This window comes from Calonectris borealis, chromosome 1 (assembly GCF_964195595.1).
Source record: "Calonectris borealis chromosome 1, bCalBor7.hap1.2, whole genome shotgun sequence".
NCBI lineage: Eukaryota > Metazoa > Chordata > Aves > Procellariiformes > Procellariidae > Calonectris > Calonectris borealis.
Window position 1 is genome coordinate 210,892,534 of NC_134312.1, and position 24,574 is coordinate 210,917,107.

Sequence of the window (24,574 nt, forward strand, 5' to 3'; positions counted from 1 at the left end):
TATAATTCAACAGTTGATTTTTTTTTGTCTTAACAGAATGAACTTTTTTAGAGATACTTTCATGAAAATTGATTCCTTTTTCTAGCCAGTTAACAAAAAAATGGCAAAAACGAATAGCATTTTTTGAATAAAAAACAATTTCTCTTGTTTTTCAGTGAGGTCTCCTAAGGAGTTTTTTCTCCCTTTGTATGCTACGATAGCCTAAAATCTCCTTAAAAACCTCTGCACTTGCAGCACTGAAAGATTTACCACAGGTAATTTTATCATTTACCAAGTAACAGGATGGAGAACAAGAAGAGTTGCTGTAGGAAATCAGATTGTGATATGAAATGAGATCTTGGACTGAATATCCTGAATATATTCAACTCTGCCATGTTTTCATGCCATGTCTTTTCTTTCTGACGTGAAGAAGGAGAAAGAATGAGGTTAGTCTTTCATGCAGTGGTCATTGAAGTGGTTCACTTTCCTTCAGTCTTTTATAGAAGAAGGAGGCTCAGTTTTATTCTGTTCCAGTTGCATCCTCTGCGACCTTGAACAAGATACTTAGCACAGGATTTTAAAATTATTTAGGTACCTAACTCTCACTCAATCTTTCAGTGACAGTCTTTCTGATCCTTAATCCTATACCTGTGAAAAGGTACTAAGAGCACAGTGGTGTCCTGAAAGTACACAGAGAATAAGTAAGTCAAAGGCACTGATGTGCTAGGAGGAGGTTAATCAGCCTATTCTATGCTACAAAATTAGTGGGTAAATTTATGTTGTGTCAGATGTCACTGCTTTGCTCAGTTTGAGTCCTGTTGATGAGACCATGAACTCTTCCCTGTGGGATCTCCATCGCTGGAGGTTTTCAAAAACTAATTGGGCAAAACCCTGAGCAAACTTAGTCTGAGTTTGGTGTTGAACCTGCTTAGAGCAGGAGGTTGGAACAGAGAAATCCCAAGGTCCCTTCTAACCAGAATAATTCTGTGATTATATGATTCTTGTGGTGTAAGTTCAAGCAGAACCTAGTGGTTATAAACCCTTTCCCAGTACTTTTGCCTTGATGAACCATCCCTTTGGATACTTAAATGATTGTAATACTGCAGATCATAGTCCTACTGCATGAATGCATTCATTGCTGCTGGTTCAGGAACATGATTCAGATAAAGAATCTCAATTTTTCATAATTTAATAAATGTTAACTTGTGGCCTTATGTTGCTTAAGGAAGAGAAACCTGGGAAACACCCAACAGGCATGGATTTCTTATAAAAGAGTGTGGCAAAGAGGGAAGTAATATTCTCATCTTCATGTTCATGATAGATACTACAAGATGTAGTAGGCATGAATTACAGAAAGGAATATTCATAAATTACTTGATGTGACTCCAAAATCTTCATTGTTGGAGGTTTTGTGTCTGCTCAGTTAGAGAAATTGTCCAGATGATTAATTTCTTTGCAGACTTCAAGATTTCTCCCTTCAGATTAGCTTAGCTGTATTTTTTTCCAACAAGTTTGCTTGTGTCTGACCAACAAATTCAGTCCTAAATTCATCACTGGCCTTATTATAGAACTCAAATCTTGCTTTTAACAGCATTAAATGAAATACCTGTTTCTTGTTGCTTGTGTTCCCCAAGAACAGAAGGAGCATTGGGCTCATTTTGTCATAGCATAAAAGATCTCTCTTTCCCTATTCCCTCTCTAGTCCCTGCTCAAATAACTCTCATGTAGTCAAATGGATGTTAATGCAAGAGATTAGCTTCTGGGTTTCAGACCAAAGTGGAGAAAATGCATTCTCAGAAGGATCTCTTTGGGAAAAGATTGAATAACTGAAAATGGGACTGAAAAGGAAAAGTGCTGCCTCACTTTTTTATCTATACAGTTGCTGCCTTCTTACTGTGCAGTACTGTGCATCACATTCATGTCATCTTCATCACTCCTAGGAATATGTTCCAGATATTCCAGTAACTTGCATGTCTCTCCTTGCTAGTTTATAGTAATGATAGAGATTTTACTATTGAGGCCAAATTCTGCTTTCATTGATCCTTATGCAACCACACTGCAGCGTGCTTCCCCCCCACATCTAAGCACTGGAGGAAGTTGTGTATCTTGACCCTTTATTTTCCTTAATGCAGCATGTTTTTGCTATTTAATTGTCTTGTAACCAGGCTATTTGGGATTTGCTCTTTAGAGTGTTACATGTAGCAAAAATGTCTAATAATAGATTTATGTTGCTATGGAAGAGAGAGCGAGAGAGAGATGTATATGCAGATTCCATAATGAGGACTGAGGGTGTTAATCCACAAGACCTTATCTTGATAGTCCCCTTGAATTTGCAACTATATCTCTTCTTGCATTCTCTTTGCCTCATTCTAGATTTTTTGTTTGCCAAAACATTTTTCCCTTCAACCCTTTGTCCTTCCTGGACAGCCCACAGTTCAGCATTATTGCTGAGATTATTCTCAGTTATGAGCCAATGAAGAACTTGGGGTTTGCACTTGGGGTTTTTCTTTCTTTCTTTTTATTTTTTTTTTTAGTCCAAATGGCAGTAATCCTGTGAAGGACATCTATATTATTAACTTTTATGGGAGAGCTTCCACCTTTGCAGAACTTCTTGTGAAACTGTCAATAGTGGAGGTTCAATTAGTAGAGGTACATCTCAAATGATTAACTGAAATTTTTACTACCGTATCATGTAGACTTGTATTAAAAAGAGTCTTGTTGTCATCATTGCTCCTCGTTCTAAGATGATCATGGCGCAATACTCTGTGTAGAACAGAACTGAATTATGGCCAAAATGTTTCTTTGGTTGATTATTCATTATATTATGTATTATTGCAGGGTTCCCATGGTAGTCCAACAATGGCAGGTCTTAAAATAAAAATAGCTGCATTACACTCCAGAAGACCGGTTTTACAGACCATATTACCTACTGTATTGTGATAAAGGGAAATAATTCAACATAAAGGAAGCCCTTAGTAGCAGACGTTGCATCACTTCTGTGTGACTGTGACTCATATATGACAATAAGCAACTTCCTTCTCTGACCATGAGTTGCAGTGTGTTGTGAATCTCCTGTGGGGACTTGGGTACCCTTGATCCCTTGATTCATGACCAAATTTGTGGAGTTTAGATCATGCTGCATCTTGCAGGATCAACTATTCAAGCTCTTGTTGCTAATTAATATATAATACTGTCACGCTTTGTGATGTTGCTACAGAAGAAGGATGGTCTGGAACACTCAAATCTGGAAGATAACTGGAGATCCCTTCCAGTCTGTGCGTGTATCATTCTGCCTGGCACAAAAAGAAACCTGTAACTCAACAACACCGACAAAAGTGTTTTTTAAAATTGTATTTCCTGAGGTCAAGATTCTAATATTAAATTAACTGATTAGTAGATTAATAAAGATGAACATTTGTTCTGAAATCTTGTAAGTGAATACACCTTGTTTGGAGATTATCAGAGAAGTTGGAAGCTAATATTAAATTCCAGATTAAGACAGTTGCTTTCTTCAGATTGAATGACTGATTTAAGCAGAAGGAGGAGTACATCTAACACAAAGGGACTGTGTATAAAATGAGAACATGACCTAAATATGTGGACAGAAAGAGAAGGAAAACCTTCAAGGAACGCCTGTTCAGTGAGTAACAAGTGAACAGTGAGAGTATTGATTCTCAGTAGTGCAGGGAAGATACCCCATACCTCATGAAAGAGCTAAAAATTCTGTTGCCATTGTCCACTCCTGATGTTTCTTCCTTTCTATAATATCATATCCAACTTCTGATTCATATATGCAAGCAGAAGACTGAAGTTGAATTAGCATAGAGAATTGGGCTGCTGTTAAATTATCTGTGTAGAGAATTGCTGTTTTTTGTTTGTGTTTTTTTAAATACTTAATATACTTTTTCAGATGTGATTCAAAAATATTGCACCACTTAGTCTTAAAATAATTTTTAGAGGGTTGCAGTACATGAGGTTGGGATTTACAGAGTCCTGCCTTGAAATCTTCCATCTTCAGGAACAAAACCAAGTCAAACTTTTGTAGAAGTTTTCACATGTTCTGGTAGGTTTCCGCTACCCTCACATTTTCCTTCCTTTCAGCTTCCCTTCAGCTGCTTCAGGTTTTTTTTGCTAGATCTCCAGCCAGATTTGGCAGGCCTAGGGGCAATAATTGCTATCTGTACAATTCAGATCTGTCCTTCATCTTAGATTATCTGTGCTCTGTTACCCAAAACAAGGAGTACTCTATGAAGAAAAGGAAGTCAGGTCAAAAGGAGGCACATTGTGTAGCACAGTTTGTCCCACCTACAAAAATAAAATATTTTTAGCTGCTCCAGTACTGATTTGGGGAGGTGGTCTGTGGCCTGTGTCTACAGAGCAGCATGTGGCTTATGAGTCTTCCCACAACCTTTCAAGTTGCCCTGAACCGTAGAAGACTGAAAAAGTTCAAAGAAAGGCCTCCAGAGAGACCATCAAGTGTGGTGTCTCTACTGCACCATGACCTGTTTAGGATTGTTGCTTGTAGGTAGTGAAGTCTTGAGAAACAGAATCACGTCACTTTTAGATGTGGAAAGATTTGCAGTATTCTTCCATTTTTTTTGCTACAAGATGGGCTTAAAAGATGAGACAGGACAGTATTTGTTGAAAGCTTCCTGTATTCTGCTCTCCAGTATGTTTTGCAGACATGTATTGAAGATTAGATTTCTGTGCACAGCAGTTGAAGGTAACGTTCATCTCTGTATTTATGACTGACGAACTTTGGGGAATTCTGTGGTACACAGTAAGTTACTTTAGTCCTCAACCTGATACTGAAATAATTTGCCTAACCACAGAGAAGCTCATTTCCCCTACTTTGCTGGCAGCAACACACTGAACATCCAACGAGAACTGGCTCTTTGCTTCTCTGTCCTACTTTGCACATTGTATGAGCATAGCCAGGAGTCCATCCCAGTTTTTGTGGGACTATATATCAGACAGGGATAGCTGGAGAACTTACATTCCCACTATATCTCTGGAGCCCTTTTCTGCTGCTTTGGAAAAGGAAAAAAAGATGATTGCTTTATACTTGTCTGGAGAAAAAATCTAGCCTAGTTTTTAGGATTTGAGTTTGTAGTGGGTCCAGTTCCCTACTATCCCTGTCACAAATTTCCACTGTGAATTTGATTAATCCTTTGGTTTTTCTATGTCTCTTTGCCCCTCCATGAAATGGGATAACAGCATGTATGGTACTGGGTAGGCAGAGTACAGAAGGAGGTTGTCAAATGGTTGGATTTGATATCAGCAAAGGTGGATAAAAGAGACTGTCCAGCAGAGATTTTGGGGTGTTTTTTTCTCTCTTTTTGATTCTACAGACATTTCATATGCTACTAACATGAAATAACACCTTTTTTTTTTTCTTAAGACAACAATAATCTTAGGAAGAAAAGAGGATTATATTTCTCTCATTTCTTAGCTACTTAATAAGGATATATATTCCCTTCTGGAACCAGTGAGTTGCCTTGGAGCAAAAATCATCTTTTTTTTTACTATTGTTTAAAAATCCAACAATGCACTACGTTAATTTGTTACTATGCCACCCAGGCAATGCAAAGGAACTCAAGAAAGAGACCACTTGGAAACCATTTGGAAAGAATTAGTTTCATGGGGATATTTTTAGCCTTTGGATATATGTTAAGAGCAAACTTAGTACTCTGTTATTCTTCTGGGTCTTGCATGAATTGTGATTCTAAGCATTGCTAAATGTATTACTTTACCATTGTTTTCAAATTGGTCATGGGCTTGTTGCAGCAAACATTGCCCAACTTTATTTCTTCAGAATAAAACCTTAAATGAACCATTGGTGAAAATACTTGAATCACCCTTTCCTAGAAGTGCACTGCATATTTGAAGAAGTCGTTTCCTGCTCTCTTTTTTTTTTCTTTGTACAGATGCTGATAACATTGAATTAAAATTAATGTAAGGGCATTCTTCCATAGTAATTGCATTATGAATGAATATTTGCTATTTGTTAAATAGTGGCATGAAAAAACGCAAAGGAAGGTTAGTTTGAGCAATCTGGTCTAGTGGAAGGTGTCCCTGCCCATGGCAGGGGGGTTGGAACTAAATGATCTTTAAGGTCCCTTCCAATACAAACCATTCTATGATTCTATGATTCTAGTAGGGTAGCTTTTTCTACTCATCATAGCCAAATCATATTTTTTGTACCAGTTTAATTGTTTGGCATTTTACTTATTTCTTACAATAAATTATTTCATTTATATAATGCTATACAGTGTAGAATTAACTGTTCTAGACTATTCCAAACTAGACTGTTTTGTTGAAGTTTTGTAAGAAGAATAGTTGTTCCTGATAAAGGAAGTCTTGGATAACTGATATCATGCCTGTTTTATGTTTAAGCTCAAAGACAACATAAATTCTTGAGAAACTAATGATGTATCATATAGGTCATATAATAGAAATTATTACAGTTTTCAAATTGCTTATTAATTGCATTGCAACTTTTTTCAGCTTTTGGGTGTTAGTCAAGAGCTACAGAAATGGTTCAATTTCAATGCAAACTTCTGGGTTTTGCATAATGTTAGTTCTACGTAATTCTTGGGTTTTTCAAATCATGCTCATTTAATCACTAAAATACTGTAGCACATCAACAAGCTCTAATAAAATGCTTATATGTGTTTAATGACCATGTTTTTGAAGTTACTGCTTTTATGAGGTGTATAGCTCATTTTTAGCTTCCCTTTAGAGGAATAATCATTAATGAAAATAGAGACAGTCTTGTATATGCAAACGGCACATTATAGAGACATTTTACTTGCCATTAAGTCCAATCATTTCAAGGGTATTGCCATTTTATCTGATAGTCCAAACATAATTATGATGTTCTAAAGTCACTTTAAGCAAGGACAGAGAAATATTTATTGTGGTTGTTCACATATTTTTTTTATCATACTTTGAAGTGGAAAGCATTCAGTAAAATCTCAGCTCAGTTGCTGAGGTTATGGCCATTGTAGCTGGTGCTCAGTTGTAGTCATTGCACTTGGGCTCTGGACCAGTTGGGAGAGTCCAGAGGGGGGAGGAGAGGATGATCTAAAGTCTGAAGAACATGACTTATGAGGGAAAAGTAGCAAGAATAATCTGACATTGTGCATGTGAACAGAGTGTGAAGTAACAGATGAAATAGAAGCAAGGGAGGTTTTATGTAAGGAAAAAAAGGACTAAGTGCATTGGAAGAAATAGTGGAGGAGGTCTGAAGAGTGGGAAAGAACTAAGTGATGTGGTTCATTTTAGTCTTATTTTCTGTAATTCAATAGGTTAGAGATGCCTCTGTTGTAAGCGTCCCTCTCAAGTGTAACTTTTGTGAGATCTGCTCCCGGGCCGTTTGCCAGCGATCCCACTTTTACATGGTAGAGAACAAGGTAGAGCACATTTCGTGGGGTAATTGCTCCTACTTCTCATGGGTGACTTCTGAGAGAAGGTGCCCTTATGACTGCTTTGTTCTGTGGAAGCTGGTAATGTCTAGTGAGGAGGTCCCTACACTCAGGTCTAACTAAATACTGTAAAGTAGCCAGAACAGAAACGGGATTTAGGTGGAGAGCTTGATGCTTCAGGTAGATGGAACATCTTTACCTTCTGTTTGCCTACTGATTTTGTGCCCAGATGTACTTCAGAGAAGGTGGGGTACATGGGTGTTACTAACTGAGAGCAGGCTGTTTTGATGTTTTACAGTACTGAGAAGCTCCCGTCATGCCATTGTGCTTGTGATCTTGCTAGACATGCTGAAGTCCAGTTATTTTGTTTGCTTTATTTTTACTAGTTTGTATAGTCATCCATTTCTGTGACATGTAGGTAAGTCTGTAAAAAACAACTAATAGCAATTACAAATTTTGAAATTACAAGGCTTTTCTAATAATCTTTGTAAAAAAAAAAAAATTCCAAATAAATAAAACTTCTTTCTTTGTCTCCAATTTTGTTTCTTCTTCTTGATAAGAAAGGTATGAATAATGTTCCACTGGTGAAATTTTTTTTTCACTGAGAAATAACAAATGTTCTGTTTTTGACATAAAGCTTCATTTTGAAAAAGTAATAAATCTTTAGTAGTTTTTATTAGATAATTTGTACCTGTTCAGATCATTCACATACCTCTGCAGTATTTGACTTATCTTATAATATTATAATAGTTTTTTATTCATTTCTTCAGGAGTTGAAAAAGTTGGGGTTTAGAGAACATTGTAAGAAATACCCTTCCAGAAATCTGTTGACAGTCTAAAAGCGTCTTTTATATAAGCTAGTAAAATGGTAATTCAACCTAATAACTAGGAGTACAATGGCATTTTGCTAACTTTTTTAAAAATCATAAATGAATGAGAGAATATAATAAGATTAAAAAATACAGGGTTATGACATTAATGTGTGCTTTGTTCATTTATTTGACAAGTGTTTTTGTTCTAATTATGTAAGTTCCAAATATACCAGTGAAAGCATTAGTGAAATTAGATTTCATTACAGTTCCCAGCTATTGAGTAGTTAAAATGAAGAAAACCTGCTTTCTTTAGGTCCAAATATGGCACTGCATAGTGTGAATGGATGAGGAGTTCTGTGACAATTCCATAACAGTCCTTGAAACAATATTATCATTTCAGTTTAATTGAATCAATATTTTTTTTACATCTTTTTCTGCTTGTTTACCAGAAAAACATTACACTTTACTTAAGTGGCTGTCTAGTGACTTCATAGTATTTATCCCTCTTTATGTCTGTTGAAGCTTTCAGGTAATTTCTCAGTGGACGCTTTTTGTTATCTCAGATATGTTTTGTTCCATGTGGTTTTGAGCACTGATGAGGATATTGGTTCTTTTAATAGAAAGTTGTCATTTGCTGACATTATTGCTGACAAAATTAATTTTGAATGATTTTTTGGTGCAAAGGTGAGAGCTATTTCCCTTGGAGAACAGGATAGCACGCTGTGTGTACAGTGGTTTTTCCAGTACATGTAAAACATCATGAAACTCCACTATTCTGATGAGTCAAGAGAGCATGGGAACCGTTGGGTTTCACAGCAAAGAAAAGGAGTTGAATACTGACACCTGATCCATTAGAGCATCTTTTCTCCCTGTAATCTAACTCTTGCTATGTTTGTTCAGCTAGGATTGTGTGTTAGCAGAGCTTCAGCATCTGTCCTCAATCTCAACTGCTGCCTGGTCCTTCTACCAATGTGCCGTGTTCTCTTGGCCTTCTTGCGAGGATCTCAGAAGGTAAGTACTGTCTTCAGAATGCAGCAGTTGAAAAGAAGAGGGCCCTGGTCTCTGTTTAGTCTAAAAATAATAGGAAAAAATCTGTTATATCCCTCTTTATTATACACTATGTGCCTGCATGGTGCAAGTATCAGACATTTAGCCTAGATTCATGACTCCTTTGAAGACAATGCCTTGGCTGGCGTTGTCTGGTTTGATTGGACTTGCTGTGAGGAAGGTTTCTTCAATGCATTTTTGAAGGATGGGGAGTTGCTGTGTAACTGTAACCAGACGAAGTCTCCTCCTTCTTTCCCAACTCTAATATAAAAGCCATCTGTGTCCTCTCTACTGCTTCCTGGTAGAATTAAACTGAGCAAAAAGAACTGAATCTCTGCATGACCAGAAGTGTCCTGCTGGAGATGATAGAACTTCAAATAAAAATACCCAACCTGATATATTCATTATCATGGGAGAAAAAAAAGATCTGGCAAAGCTAAGAAGGTTTGTTTTCTGTACCAGTATTCAGTAAACAATAGTTTAGCTTGTTTGTGATTCGCCAGTTGCTTTTGTAGAAATATAAGTAATGCTTTTGAGGAACATCTGTGTTTTCTAGATGGTTGCAAATTGAACCTATGAATTCTGTTCATCATGTGACAGTACCTGTAAGATTTGATGCCTATAGATGCATATATGTATGCAAATATACCTTTCCCTCTGATCCTGCTCATTAAAGAGTCAGTGACGCCTACAACAATTACGTGTTGGAATTCCTAAATTTTAAGGCCAGAAGGGACATTACTTCATGTGCTCTTGACATCTACGTAATACAGATCCAACTGTAATTTCTTCATTAAGACCTCAAAATTGGCTCATTGACATAATCCTGTAGTTTTTAAATTTAGGTACTGTGCTTGCAAGGGTGTTGAACCTAGTAAAAACTGAAGTTGCTATTATATCGCCTCACTTGCTGTTAGTATTTTTTTCTTTGCTTTGTTTTAGAAGAGAGATTGCTTGAATTCTTCTCTTATTAGGTTGCCAGCAGGAAAACCAGAAGGCTGCTAGATAAAAGTAAAACTTTCCATGTGACGTGTGGTGTTACAATATGCATCTTTTCAGGTGAGATCTTACTGTGCTGAGCCGCAGCTTGTTTGGGAAACACATTGAAGCAGTACTTTGTGGTTTTTCTTGTACAGTACATTTGGGGGTAGTCTTGCTCTGTGCTTTCCTGCCTTAAATTGTGAATGCTTTCTTGGATGTGTGTGGGTTTTGGTTTATTTTTCCTTTAAACACATGGGCTTACATTCTAACGCCGAGTCTTTCCTTAAAATTCCAGTTTCTGAAAGGACAGGTATATGAGATCAGGTCAAAGTCTGCCATTACAAGTGACCCTCCATTGTGCCTAAGGAATTTGAGTGAAGAAGCAGGGTGCTACAGGCTTATCTGCAGAAGAGGGAGCAGTGGAGACAAATACCCAATTCGGTGAAGAAGAAATATTCTTGGGTGGACAACTTTGAATGTTGTCTCCCAGCTGAAGCATTGCAGTAGGGAAATGAGTGCGGTAGTGTTAAAAAAATCTTAAAATACATACAACTTTCTGCCATGAATATCTATAACCTGATTTACTTAAGAAAAAAAATTCCTTAGTCCCTGATGCATCTCGTGTGGGTGATGTGATTATAGCTTGGCATCTGGGTAGCTACTTTACTTCAGGGGAACATCTATCTCTTGTTTACAGATCTCAGCTTTACTCTGTTTTTTTTTCAGTCTTACATGTTGCTGCTCATCTGGTGAATGCTCTTAACTTCTCTGAAAACTACAGTGAAGACTTTCTGGCACTAAATGCAGCGAACTATCGTGGTGAGGTGAGCCAGCTGTGCTTTCATATTTTGCTTTTAAGTATATAATTTAACTACGATAATTTGTATATTCAATTCCGTTCTGTGATCCATCCTATGATCTATACAGTGCTGCTGTTCGGTGCACTGAAAACTCACCATCATGTGTATTGCTGGGGATTTTACTTCTTTCTCCGGACAAAGCATGTATTAAGCACTTTTTGTTTAAGCCAGCAGGTTTCAGTCCTATTGGATTATGAGGTGGAGAATGCTGTCATCAAGTCCTTTCACCTTGCACCCTGTTCTCCTGCTTCTTCTGCTTCTCTCTGTTCCTTGGGTGGGCCTGGTTGAGACACTTCTGCTGCTGTTTGGGAAAATATATTCTGCATTTGCACTATTTAGAATACAGTGCTATGTGACATATACTGGGGATTTGAGGATAGTGAGATTTGAGACTGATTTTGCATTTTTAAACTGTAGTGGGTTCTGGAGTATATATGCTAAGAGTAAAATTAGTCATCTGCATAAACTGGGCTGGAAGCTGATTTCTACTTATGAAATACTTGGTTTGCATGACTTCTCTGACTGTAGTGCAGATCTCTTGAAGGCATACCAGAGTCCTAGTCTCTCCTCCAGGTGCTTGCTTGTGCATTTGGCACTGGAGAGATATTTGCAGATTTTAGGAGTAAGACCAGAGTCCAGGACTCTTTCTTCTTTGGGCTACAATCAAGTTCTCTCTTGTTTATATTCATTCTAGTCTCAAGTCTGTATTTCTTTTCTACCAGCTTCATTAGGAAAGATTTAGAATGACCCTATCCCAGCTGCATCCTTTCCTGGAAAGGGAAAGCTTGACTCAGCCCAGACTCATAAGGACCAACAACCAAGGTCTTCCACTCCCCGGGTGAATGATCTAATCACCGAGCTATTCTATGGCAGACAGACATGCCAACACCAACTATTGTGCTGAGGTTCTGGATTGAACTCCAGTGTCTGCATGTGTTAGGAGTGGTCTAATAGACTTAGTCTCATCAGGAACATTAGCAGGAGCTTGCCTCAGGCAAGAACGTGCCAGGGTGTGCATGGCAGCCTGTACTAAGCAGCCTTAGGAATTTTGCAATAGAAAATTGAGATAATACTAAGTTTTTAGTAATTCTAGGATCAAAACCTCTTGAACCTTTGTGCTTGAATTCGACTTAAACCTATTTTTTATCTGTGGTGGGCAGTCTGGATGCTACTGTCATCTTCTGTACACGGATGCACACATCTGGATGCAGACAAGGTCAGGGAGAGGGATGCTTTGTTTTTCCTGACCTGTATGAAAACTGCTCACCTCTCCTCACTGCATTTTACTGCAAGTTTAAAAAAAAAAAGTTTTTCTCTGCAGTGAAGACAAAACCTCACGAGGCGTAGGACTCAGGGGAGTGAGGCAGTTTCCTGTGAGGTTGACATATCCCCTCTTCCTTTCACATGTGGTGAAGGACACAGGAACATCTGGCCTTGTGTTGTCAGCTCCTTTGTGTTCAGTCCTGCTTCACTGGAGTCCACTGCAAATCTCGTGATGATGTAATGGCAGTAAAATGCTCGCCGCTGGTCTCTCATTTAAATTCAAAATCTCTCTCTTCTGCTCCCCTCTGTCCTCCCAAAGGTATGAGGTAACTGAGTAAAGTTAGGCTTTCAAAAAACAATTATTTGTAAAATTATCTGGATCCTAATTTTTCATAACAGATCAGAACTGTCTTCGTTGGGGAATGCAAAGGCTAAAGGTTCAACCTTATGTTGAATTGTCAGTGTAAACTGCTACCAAATACCAAATCCATTCCTGCATCCAGATTTAGAGACTGCTTATGCCATTGAGCACGTGAGCTTTATGAGCTACTTACTACATTATTCATATGGATATAAAATCACATATGTTGACTTTTTTTTTTTGTCCTGTCTGTTTTTCAGGACCCGAGAAAACTGCTTTTTGCTACTGGTAAGTCTGTCGCAAAACTGAATGAGAAAGTTTGCTGCTTCTCATCATCACTCTCCAGACAAAACATTTTGATCCTGTGTTCACATGCTGCATTTGTTGTATCTCAGCTAGGTTGAGATGTGTTATTTGTGTTAATATAACCTGGGTTTGCTTATCCAATAGTCAGGAGGGAAGAGTTACATAAGCCCTGTAGTAGGATGAGCAGCATCTTCAAAGCTGTTGTTGTACAGATGAGTCAGTGGAAAATCATCAGTTTCAAACAGAGATTCTGCATAATATTAAAACCAAATTCCTAAATGATCCAATTTCTAGAAAAAGAAACACAACAAAAAAAACGTCTTCTTGCTTCAGCTAGTTTATTCAAGGGTTGGTTTGACTTCAGAGCCGTCTAAACTGTTACATGGGAATCAGGCTTCAGCACTCATAAAGAATAAATAAGCGAAGACATTTTTGGTGCAGGAATTTAGAAGGGAGCAACACTTGGGTGTGGAGGGGTAGGCACAAGCCTGAGCTGTAGTGCTTCACAAGCAGGTAAAGGTCCTTTCTGAGGTCATTTCTCTTTCATTCTTATTTAGATCAAATGCAAAAATCTCAACTTGGTAGCATTTAGGGCAAGGTCCAAAGGAATCAGTCTGGACAGCAATAAATGGGATTCTAGACCTGTCAATCCCAATACATTTACTAGAATTGGCAGCCTGTGGGAAAGGGCTTTCCAAAAACCCCAAGCAAGGTTTAGGTCAGTTGAGAGTAGGGGAAATGAGAAAGTGTGATGATAGAAATTGAGGTACAAGTTAACTGCTCACTGGAAGTAGGTTGGGTAGATGATGTAGTTAGTGAATCAGTGGTGGAGGCTTGAAAGAAGGTAACTCACAGAGGAGGGAGTGAAAGATGGGGAGGGAGAACCAGAAGAAGCAGTTAGTATTATATTTAATATCTTAGATAAAGGAGAAGGACTTGGGGTGAAGAATGAGTGCAGAGGCCCCATCAAATATTGTCACAGCTTCTGGGGACATCTTGAGACCTCTCTAGTTGAGCAGAGGACCTGCAAGGTGGAATTCCTTTTACTCTCTGGTGGGCAGGAAAGTACTGCATTTTCAAAAGTTTCAGCACATTGTTGCGAAAAGCAGTGATTCCAAGTCATGTCAAATTTAAAATTACTCAGATCACTCCCCATCCTAACAACTGGTAATTGACATTTATTATTTGTGCTGTGGGAGTGCCCAGACAGGGACCAAGATTTTGCTGCACTGGGAGCTGTACAAATATGCAAAAAAATGGTCTCTTCCCAAACAGTTCAGAACTAGATTTATTGCCTGATTTTTTTAACACAGTGAAGAGAAGGAATAAGGAGTTGTAAGGATTTACAGTGTGATGGCTTTTCAGATCAGTCCAGGAAAGAACCTCCTTGCTTAAGGGTGAAGGTGATGCTAGCTCTGGGAGGAACAAGTATTCAAGATTATAGTTAGTGGAGGAAAAGAGAGACAGGGACAGGGAGGAGAGGAAATACTAAAAATGCGCTGATGAATTGGGGAAAGGTTGCGAGTGATTTCATGTTTGCAGTTTGATGGAGAAGAGAATTGGCTGTCAAAGGTGGCCTGTGGCTTGAGTCACAATGTAGGAAGCTGGATCAAGTGCCGTACTGCAATTGGATTGGAAGTATTTGTGTCGGGGGGAGATCGATTGCATGCTACATAGCCAATTAGATTAAGAAAGAAGAAATGAAGAAAAGGAGGCAACAGAAAGAATGCATGTTTTTAATTGCAACTGCTTTTAATTGTAACCTTTCCCTGAAGGGGTGAAATTATGTGTCTTATGCAGTCCATGACAAAACTTCCATTGATTGTAGGACCAGGATTTTTCCTACAGTTTGTAAAACTGAGGAGTGATTTGGGATATATCAGATTTTGGGTATCAGACTTTTCAACAAGTGGATATTGAGAAATTTATAAAAAGATAAGATTTGAAATTGTCTCTTTATTGCTAAAGAGTCTAAAATCACAATCAATTATTTAAAAAATTAGCTTGTTCTTATGATTAGGATGTGATCCTGTAAAAGATCCTGGACCATTAAAATCTGTGGTTTTGCCATTTACATCCATGAAAGCTGGTTGAGATGCTTATATTCTGACACTAAAACAGCCCTTATTTAGCTTTGTGCTTGGTGATCGGTCTGACTGACTTTTAAACCCAAACATGTGGCTTTTAGGGTGACTGGAGACTATGCTTAAAAACTATCATTCTTCGAGAAGTAAAAGGTTTTGATGTAATGCTTCATGGGTTTTAGGTTTTTAATTTTTAATTCAGATTCTTGATTCCTGGGATGGCAATTTTGAAGATAAGGTGCTCAGAACAAGTGGTAACTTGGGGATTTTTTCTAATCTATATTTAGGCTGATGGTTTACTGTACTTTATAAGCAGGATTCTACTTTAGAATGAGATGAATCATGCTGTAGAAACACTTGTTTCTCTCCTTTGACTTAAAAAAGAGCCAAGGATAGACTAGTTCTGATACGAGTCTGCATTTGAGCAGATGAGTCCAATCCTTAATGTTTTTAACCTTTCCTTCTCAAATGCTGGCTGTAGATCACTCTCACAGACCTTGCTCTACAGGCAACAATTTCAAGCATGATACAATGCCATGGAGAGTAATTTTAGGCTCTTTCTCATTCCAGGATGAAATGGGTTGGCAAACAATTGTAGTGACAGCTTGCATAGAAAATGATTTGCTTGAAATTCTGTCCCTGACCAGGCTTTTTAATTGTTGTGTTCAACAGAGTTTAGGGTTTGGAATAAAAAAGAAATACAGAAACTTGTACAGTCAGTCTTACAAACAAACAGACAGGATTTGTTCTGCTTAGAGACAAATGTTGTGGGCAAATGATTACAGGAGCAAAAACTAATAGGAAATTAGTGATGCATGGTGAAATGCAAGGAAAAGGGCAGTTTTCTCTGGGAAGGTGGGAAATAACACAACAGCTCTTCTTTCCTATGTAGTTTGATACATGAATTGTCTTCAAGAGAGAAATACATGTGAGAGTTTGACTGAATCATGATTTTTATGTCTAATAACTTCCACTTTCTTAAAAGGTCATAGGAGACAAGTATACTTCTTCACAGTTCAATTGTAAGTTATCTTATGTCTGTTTTAGTTCCAGGTCTGACTGGAGTCATTATGGTGTTAGTATTATTCCTAATGTGTACAGCTTCTACGTATGCCATCAGGTAAGACATAATCTGATCGTTATGCTGAAAAATGCCATTTTAGTAATCAAATTCTCATACTGATTAGAGGGAATGAAGAGTAAATGCAATACAAGGCAAGAAGTATTTAAATGAGTGTTAAAAATACCACTTTTCTTGCCTTATTTTTTTTTTTACTAGCTTGCAGGTAAATTAGCACAGTGAATTTTGTATTCAAAAAATTACAAAACCTGATTAAATTGCCTTCAGAGAAAAATATTGTTTGAGAAATGTGCTCAGTTAAAAATCTAGACCTTTAAAATTCAAATGGTTCTTTTTTTCCTGTTTGTACAGAGAGGCAGTAAACTAAGCATATGGAAAGTTCCATCCAATGCATAAATTAAGTCCACTGGAAGTAAAACAAGATGATATCTTTATCTTAATTATTTTCACCAATTAATTGTAACAACAAACTGTAAAAAAACAGCAACAAAAAAAGCCAGCAACAAAGCAAACCACAACAGAATTGTGCTACTTAAGTAGAATGTTGCTTTTTTAAAGCTCTGCTTCTGATTGTCAGATATATTCTTTTTAATGTTGATTATAATTTTGAAACAGCAATGCAGTATTGGCTCAGAGTAACTGATGGGATTTCTGAAAGTTTGGTCCTCCAATGGGTTCACATTCTGCACCAACATTATTGAACACGTATTATAGTATGTTTGAGTGACCAGTACCTTGGAGGATCTAGCCGAACGTTGTAGCCTTTTTAAGGCTTGGATTCTGCAATTGAAGCATATAAAAAACCCCTTGATTTTTATAGCAATCTCTGATGAAATCAAAGACTGGTTATGTAAACACTGAAGGATATTTTAATTCTATATCTTCAAATGTTAGTGGTGCTCCACTGATGTGAACTAGATATGTGGTTTTGAACTTTGGTGAACTAATCTGTCTTTCCTGAGTAGCAACGTTATCAGGCACTGATTCAGGAAACTAGTTCGGCAAATACTTGTGCACTTTTTGTAGACAAAGATACTTCCAGGGTTGAGACTTTTGTGAGGAACTGTAGGCTACAGAAGTGCAGGATAAGATTGCTGCACAAGATGTCAGACATGGCTGCACATTACATAGTCCACACAGATGGCTCTATTTGCAAAAGAAAGTCAGTTTTGGGAAGATGGAAAAATAAAACAATTACTTCACTCTGCAGCAGCGAGCCAGAACAAAGTGCTGTTTTCTCCAAGGCTGAGATAAATTAGAAAAAAAGAACAGCATTTATTAATGACCGAGAAAGTTAGGATGTAGTATGTAGTTGCAAACGTATTCTTGGAAATAATAATTTTGAGGTTCATGCCACAACGGTTTCCATATTTTGAAGTTACATGCCTGTTATTTCCTTCTTCAATTACTGCAAGTGCAAGTGCTTTCCCATCTTTCTGTCGTCTAGCCAGCAGAATCAAAGCCCTTAAGAGATCATCTGCATCTCCTGTTACTCTAGCAATAATTCTTGTTTAGAAATTTTATCCTGGCTTCTCCCTCAGGCATGTGGCTCAAGCTTGTCTTTATAGTGTGTTTTCCTAAGGAAACAAGCTTCCATGTGCATCTTTCTGTCCCTTTTCAATCCCTTTCCCTGTGGATTCTCATGTGCCTTATGATGGCTAAGCTCACGCTATAGTCTTAGGAAAATTAATTGTAAATGTTCACTGCCTATCAGAAACTGGGCTTTTTAAAAAGTATTTCAGAGACTATTATATTCTCTTGGATTTCAGCCCTAATCCGCTCTTGCACACTGACCTGCTTAATCATTTCTTCCTTCATATGTTCTTACTGAAATTTTTCTGTGCATGATTATCCTGCTATTTTCACGCCTTTACTTGTTCAGTAAACTGTGTGAATAAGTATTAGGAGGATTGAATTAGCTGCTAATGTTTTAAAGGGAGAAAGTGAGTATTGTTTGAAAAATTTTCTGAATTTTTGCCGTATCATACCTGAGAATAAGACCAACACTTTTTGTTCAGTAGTTGTTTCTTGGGAGGGTTATGACGATATTAGAAAGTACAATAAATCCTGTGAATAAATGTTGACATTTCTTATAACTTTCAAATGAATGTTGTTCAAGAGTATTTCCATTGAACACAATTACTAGTGACTTTGGAAATCATATATTTAAAGGAACGTTAAAATATAATCTGCTCCAATGCCATCTCTTCTTGTAACCAAATATTCCAGTCTTCAATTTCATCTTCTAAACTACCACTTATATCTTCCTTTTCAAAGCTAGCTGTAACAGGGTTAAAAATATTTTTCCAAAACTGTGCTGCTTACTGTGTCCCTTTAAAGCATGACAATCTCTCCTTACATTTCTCAGTAAGTTAACTCTTGGAGGTCTTCACCTGCAAAATTCTAAAGTAGGTTAACTAAAATTAAATATTCAGCTTGATTTCAAATTTTCAGAACTTTAAGTTCCTAAGAAATGCATTCATTCTGTGAATAATGTCTATTTTAAGCCCTAAGAAGAAGGTGAAGTAAGTTATAAATGTTTGGAAGAACTATAAAAATATATATGTAGCAGTAGGAAGATTATTGAGTGTATTAGAATACTGTATGTATCTGTAGGACACACAGTTTAAGAAGGTTACAAGTAAGAAATACATAATTATTAAAATGTTGGAAAATATGCTTCATGGTAGGAGACTCAAGGATCTCCATTCCTTTAGTTTAAGTTGAAAAGGTGAAGTTGAGAGGACTTGATTACATTTAGGGGAACTTGATACATGTGAGGAACCAGGATTTTATAGCAGAGGTACCTGCAGGAATGCTGAAAGAGGAATGAAATTTGCAACTGGCTGGAAGTCGGACATTCAGACATATTCAGACAAGAATTTTAATCGGTAATAATAATTAGCTGTTGAAAACAACATGTCAGAAGCTGGGACTGACTTTCCATCACTGAAATTCTGAAAAATTGGTACATTCTGAAATAAGTGCTAAAGATCCAATAAAAATTAACTCAGTGTGCAGTTTTTGGTATTGTAGCCAAATTGTATTTTGGACTGTTTCAGGTCTGGGGGTAAATGTTATTCTCTTTGTGCCTTCTCATTGTGCTTCCACTCCCCCCACCATCATCCTTTACTTTCATTTTACTGATATCCACTCCCACAACTCTTTACAGATACTGATGAGTGACTGCATGGAAATGCCTGCCAGGGTGTGGGTAGTTAGAAATAGTTTGAGCAGCCTCAAGGAGGAAAAAGTGTTAGTGTGGTGGTGAATGGGGGAAGGATGGCAGGGTGAAGAGGGGGTTCAGAGCCCCTTGCTGTTGCTGGGTTCCTTAGAACTGCCCTTGCTTGGGTTTTATTTTGGTGGCCCTCAGATTATCAAAGTTATGTTTTCTGTCTTGAGAAAGAAAACAAGTAAGTCCTGTATTGACAGAAACAAATGCAATGTACGTTTCAGACATATTGAAGCAAGGGTAGTTAGCTGCCATAGGAGGGGAAAAAATTCTGAAAAAAGTTAGCTATGTTGGAGGAGTAGCTTCTTAAACTATGCTCTCAGAGTTAAGGTGGTTTTTTATTTAATAATTGTTTTGGCTTATGAATGGGAGTAGGTTTTTTGGTTTTGGAAGGGACTCTCCTACCACGCTGAGTAGTGTGAGAGGTGTGTTTGTGTGCTGTGAAGTAGAGTATTTTCTTAACCATTTGGTTGTTGTTGTTTTTTGGTGACTATTTTACTCAAGAAAAAACAAACAGGCTTAACAGAAAACAGTTCCAGATGGGTATTTTCTTTGGTCTTGGTTCTTTTTTATACTACCTAACACATTACTGATGAAAGGAAGTCCTCTTTCCCCTTCACCTTTTCTGATCTTCATAGTGGTAATGTTCTTCTAGTTCCTCCCAAGACCATCAGTCCTAGAGCCCCACCATATGTGGCCTCCTGCCCCGAAAATTCTCCTACCTGTCCTCTTGTTGCCTTCTTGCTCTAGTTCTCTTTCCTCCTGTGTCTCCTTCCACTCCATACCCTCATGAGTTTCTTTTACCTTTCCCACCAGCCCTTCTGCTGCTGTCTACGCTGCCTGTTTGTATGTCGTACCAGTAGTGACACATTAAACACCGCAGCCCTGTATTGGGGCAGGGAGAATGCAAGGAGGTACTCGCTGAGAGAGGTTTAGTTTTGAGCCTGGAGACTGAAGAACTATTGTAGCTATAAGGATCTGATAGGAACTAAGTAGGACCTATGAAAGCAGTGAAGTCTCCTCAGTTAGGAACTGTTCTTCAGCTGGCTCTGTACTTCTATGTCCTTCATCTCTCTTTCTCAGCTTTTTACTTCTGTGCCCGTCACCTGTTCTTCTCAACACTTAATTGCTTGCAAGTATAGTGTGTCTGTAGGAATACATACTGGGCTTTGACTATTCTACATGACTACGTGGTGTATAATGATGTCCTATGTGCACAGATCTGCTTTTAATTAGCAGTGATTCCATCTGAGTGAAACAGCATTGAACCATGGTTTATTCTTTTCAGGGTTTCAAACTATGACATCTTCTGGTATACACACAACCTTTTCTTTGTCTTCTATATGCTGCTGATGCTGCATGTTTCTGGGTAAGTAAATGGAAAACACCGTCCCTTTTCCTGAAGCACAACCAGGAAGAGCAGTTCGCTTGATTACTGCCTTTCCCGAGCTCGCTTGTGCACAGCGGGCCAACTTCTTGACGAGACCCTATGCTCTTCAGTTTTTCCACAGGTTATTGTTTAAATAAAGTTCAGACTGTAGCTTGGAGAATTGTGTGTTACTACAGCCAGCTAGCACAAACTTCTTCACTTTCAAGTTTATTCCTTGTCCATGTTACCAGTTTCTAATTGGAAACCAAGAAAACATTATTGTTTCCTTTCTGACCCCTCTTACCTGGCTGCTGAGAGGAGAATGTGAAGCAAAGTTGCTCATCCCTTTCTCTTTCCTCTCTACCTTCCATTTGGACTCCTAAGGGGAGGGGAGGAACGGCCTCTCCCTAATTATCTCTTTCTCATTGCTATGATGCAGAATTCACTAGTTTTTCTTCTTGTTTTCACAAACATCAGACCAGTGCTCATGTGCCATGAAGCTGATGGTCAGGTCTGTATCTGGCAAGAACAAGCCCAGCTCTACCGCAAGGTAAAGCAGCTTCTACAAGTTATGCTGTGTGAAACTCTGGTCCATTAACGTCTCTGAAGTTTCCTTTGTGGATGTAGGTGCAGAGATTGGTATAGGGAAGGCAAGGTGTATTTGAACGAGGTTTATTTCTCCATGTCATCAAACATCTACTGAAACACGGGGTGCTGGAATGTCTGTGCGGCACTCAGCACCGTTGCTTAAAGTAAACAGTGAAAGGTAATTAGGCCTACGAAGATCACAGCAGGAATATGTTGTTGAACAAAACAAATGCAGCTTGAGATCTGGTGAATTGAAATAACGAGTTCAAAACGATTGAAACTCCTGGACAAAATTCCAGTTCTCTGTGTTTTTTTTTTTTTTTTCTTTTTTTCTTTTCTGTGGCATAGCTCTTGTTCATAGCTGAGGAAGATGGATCTAACCTGTTCTCCCCATCCTGGGGCAGGATGAACTTTTGCTAAATTGTTCTTGACAGGTGTTTGTCTAACTTCTTGAAAACATCTGGTGACTGAGATCCTCTAACCTCCCTAGGCAATCTGTTCCAGTGATTGCCTTCAGGATATTTTCCATGTCCAGTTTAATTCATCTCCTTCACTGTATTATCCTTTGCCCATTGTCTTCCTAACCATGTTGCCACTTCATGAAGGAAGGAGTTTAGTTGGAGAAGTTTGCAAACCAAGGCTGCAGGAATACACCAAGCGTTAACAGGCATCTTCTTGTACACAGCCTCCTCAATATTGAATTTGGAAAGCCTTTCAGTGCGAATCTGAAAGAACTGAGTGTCAGTTAAAAGTGGGAGAAGTATGAGTCAGGGAGAGTGGGAGTCAGTTCAAGTTTAACATGCCTAAATGTAGGTCTCTACATGTTTTCTAAGTGTCTGTCTCCCATTATAGTCTAACGAGTTCTAATAAATACACTCAGTGGAGCCTTGAGAATGCTTCAGCTAACCTGCTGCTACAAAAATCTACATTCAGGTGAGCTGGATTGATTTCTGGGCTCCATTGGTGATATTGATTAGAAGATCTTTTCTGAGAATAAAGGAAGCTTAGACACCCTCACTTAGGTGCCCAAGTGACTCCTACATCCTAGAGATTTGCAGACACTTGGCCACTTACTCTACAGATCAAGGCATTTCCTGTGGCTGGACTGTGCAGGCAGATTGGGTGAGGATTTACCTGTCTTGGGAGTCTCTCCTTTTCAGTATTTCCCCAGTATTCCTGGATTCTTGTTTTGTTTCGAACTATTATAGGTATGTTCTTATAGTATCCTCTTCTTCAGGGTAGCCCAGCACTTCTCAGCAATATATAAAGTGACATGATTCATCCGTCATATGTTATTGGTTGTTCTTTCGTCCGTACCCTAAGGGAGAGGAGAATCTTTCAGTGAATTATCCTTAAAGACTTCCGTTGCTCTTGTACTTCTTGCAACGTGACTTTCAAAGATTTTAGTGGCTTAAGGCTTGGTGCATATCTACATGAACTTATCTATATTTAAAGCCAGTAATAGCAACAACAAAAAATAGTTGATGTAAAAACAGAAGCATGATGTTTCTAGTACAATACAAGAGCTATAAAACATGAAACATTTGGAGCCCGATCCTCAGCTGATCCAAATTTGGTATTACTGCGGAGTTAAGTGGGTTGTGCTGGTTCATAGGAGCTGAGAATAAGAGTCACTAGAGTTATCCAAGGATTTATCTTCTGAAGGCTGAAAATTCTTAAGATTCCACCCAGACATTGACCTTTAGGAGACCCCTCAAGCAACTCACCTTGATTTGAGCAGCGGACGATGGACGAGAAGATAGGAGCAGTGTAGTTCCTGATAAAAAACATTGAGAACCATTGACCTCTAGCTTATCATCATAAAAATCTCAAGAAATAGTGATATCTATTTTCCAGCTCTAACCAGAAGTGCATGTTGTCTCTATTTTGGGGGTGGAAAATTGGGGCAGAGGTTGATGTATGCCCGTGCAAATAGACTGCATGCTGTGTTGCTCAGCCAGTAGGACACTTTCATATGACTTGTCCTTTTTGTCTCTCCCATTTTTGTTTGCTAAGAATGTCTGTCTCCTACTTACTGACACCCACATACCGATTTTTATGTATTCAAGTGTTGTACCGAATAAATACATGAGGATATATCTTAGGCTCCTTAAGAGTTGTGCAGAACTCAACCTTTCTGGGAACTGATCTTGGGTGTGTAAGACAACTTGCCTTTCCTTGACAGCTTCAGAAATGGGATTCATTGCAGCTGCTCTTAACAGGCAGCTTTGTCATCCCAGTTTGCCACTCAGTTAGCATGTTTGTAATAGTTTAAACAAACTAGAGATCACTGGCGGGGATGCTCATGTTTGCAGTTCAGCTATTCATGTCTCAAGGAAAACTTTGACTCCTCTTTTGGGATGTTCTGAGAACAGAGAACTGTGAGAGCAGCTGGCAGGCATGCACACAAGGTTGATTGAAAAAATATCGCATGTGCTATGACTTCCAGCTAAATCCTTGAGGCACCATAATATTTATGGAGCAGGGAACTAGCATAATGCTAAGGGTATCTGTCACTTTGCAAATATGTGATGACCAACAGTGATGCCAGATGCAAGCGATAGGCACGATTGGGCAATAAATACAGAGAGAAGCATGGAGGTAGGCACACGGACACTTCCCAAGTGATTCTCCCAAGATTGGACGTGGAGTTTAGAGTGAGCAGGTTTAAATTCCAACCTGTACATTATTCACTGGACCACGTGGGAAGCTTGTTACTAGCTGTCAGGACTGCATTTCAGTAAGGAAGAGTGCCAGTAGCCTGTTGGAGTTCATTTGAGTTAGGAATATTGCAGATATCCTACTTCTCTCTCTTCTTGTGAATTAAACTTTGTTGCTGCTGCTGTGTGTGTGTGTTGGGGAGGGGCGGGGGGGAACATATGTCCTTATGTTTGATCATATACTTGAGATGAGCCTTCACCACATGGCCTAGCGCTCAGAGGGCACGTCTCACCAGGCATTGTGTCAACATGCCTTATTTCCCACCCAGCACCATCCTGTACAGTTGTCATTTAGCCCTTTTTTTTTTTTTAATATTCCTCCTTGTGGTTTTACTGTCATCAAATCCAGATTTGGAGGCAAGTAGTACTTCCGAGAAATTTTATTACTAGTATTATCGGTTCTTTCCCGTTTTCAATGATTCATTCATGTGTTGAGATATCCCAGAGTGTCTCAGGTTTCCACT

The 24,574-nt window shown here is 38.4% G+C and overlaps 1 protein-coding gene across 2 annotated transcripts in view; it reads left to right on the forward strand.

Moving 5' to 3' along the window:
- NOX4 (NADPH oxidase 4) overlaps nt 1-24,574 on the forward strand; it is a 104,734-nt gene that overhangs the window by 2,949 nt on the left and 77,211 nt on the right. For both annotated transcript variants that reach the window (XM_075140462.1, XM_075140470.1), the window contains exons 3-8: nt 9,119-9,229; nt 10,240-10,324; nt 10,973-11,070; nt 12,991-13,018; nt 16,168-16,240; nt 20,722-20,802. In XM_075140462.1, the coding sequence (XP_074996563.1) occupies nt 9,119-9,229; nt 10,240-10,324; nt 10,973-11,070; nt 12,991-13,018; nt 16,168-16,240; nt 20,722-20,802 (476 nt within the window). The remainder of the gene's footprint in view (nt 1-9,118; nt 9,230-10,239; nt 10,325-10,972; nt 11,071-12,990; nt 13,019-16,167; nt 16,241-20,721; nt 20,803-24,574) is intronic.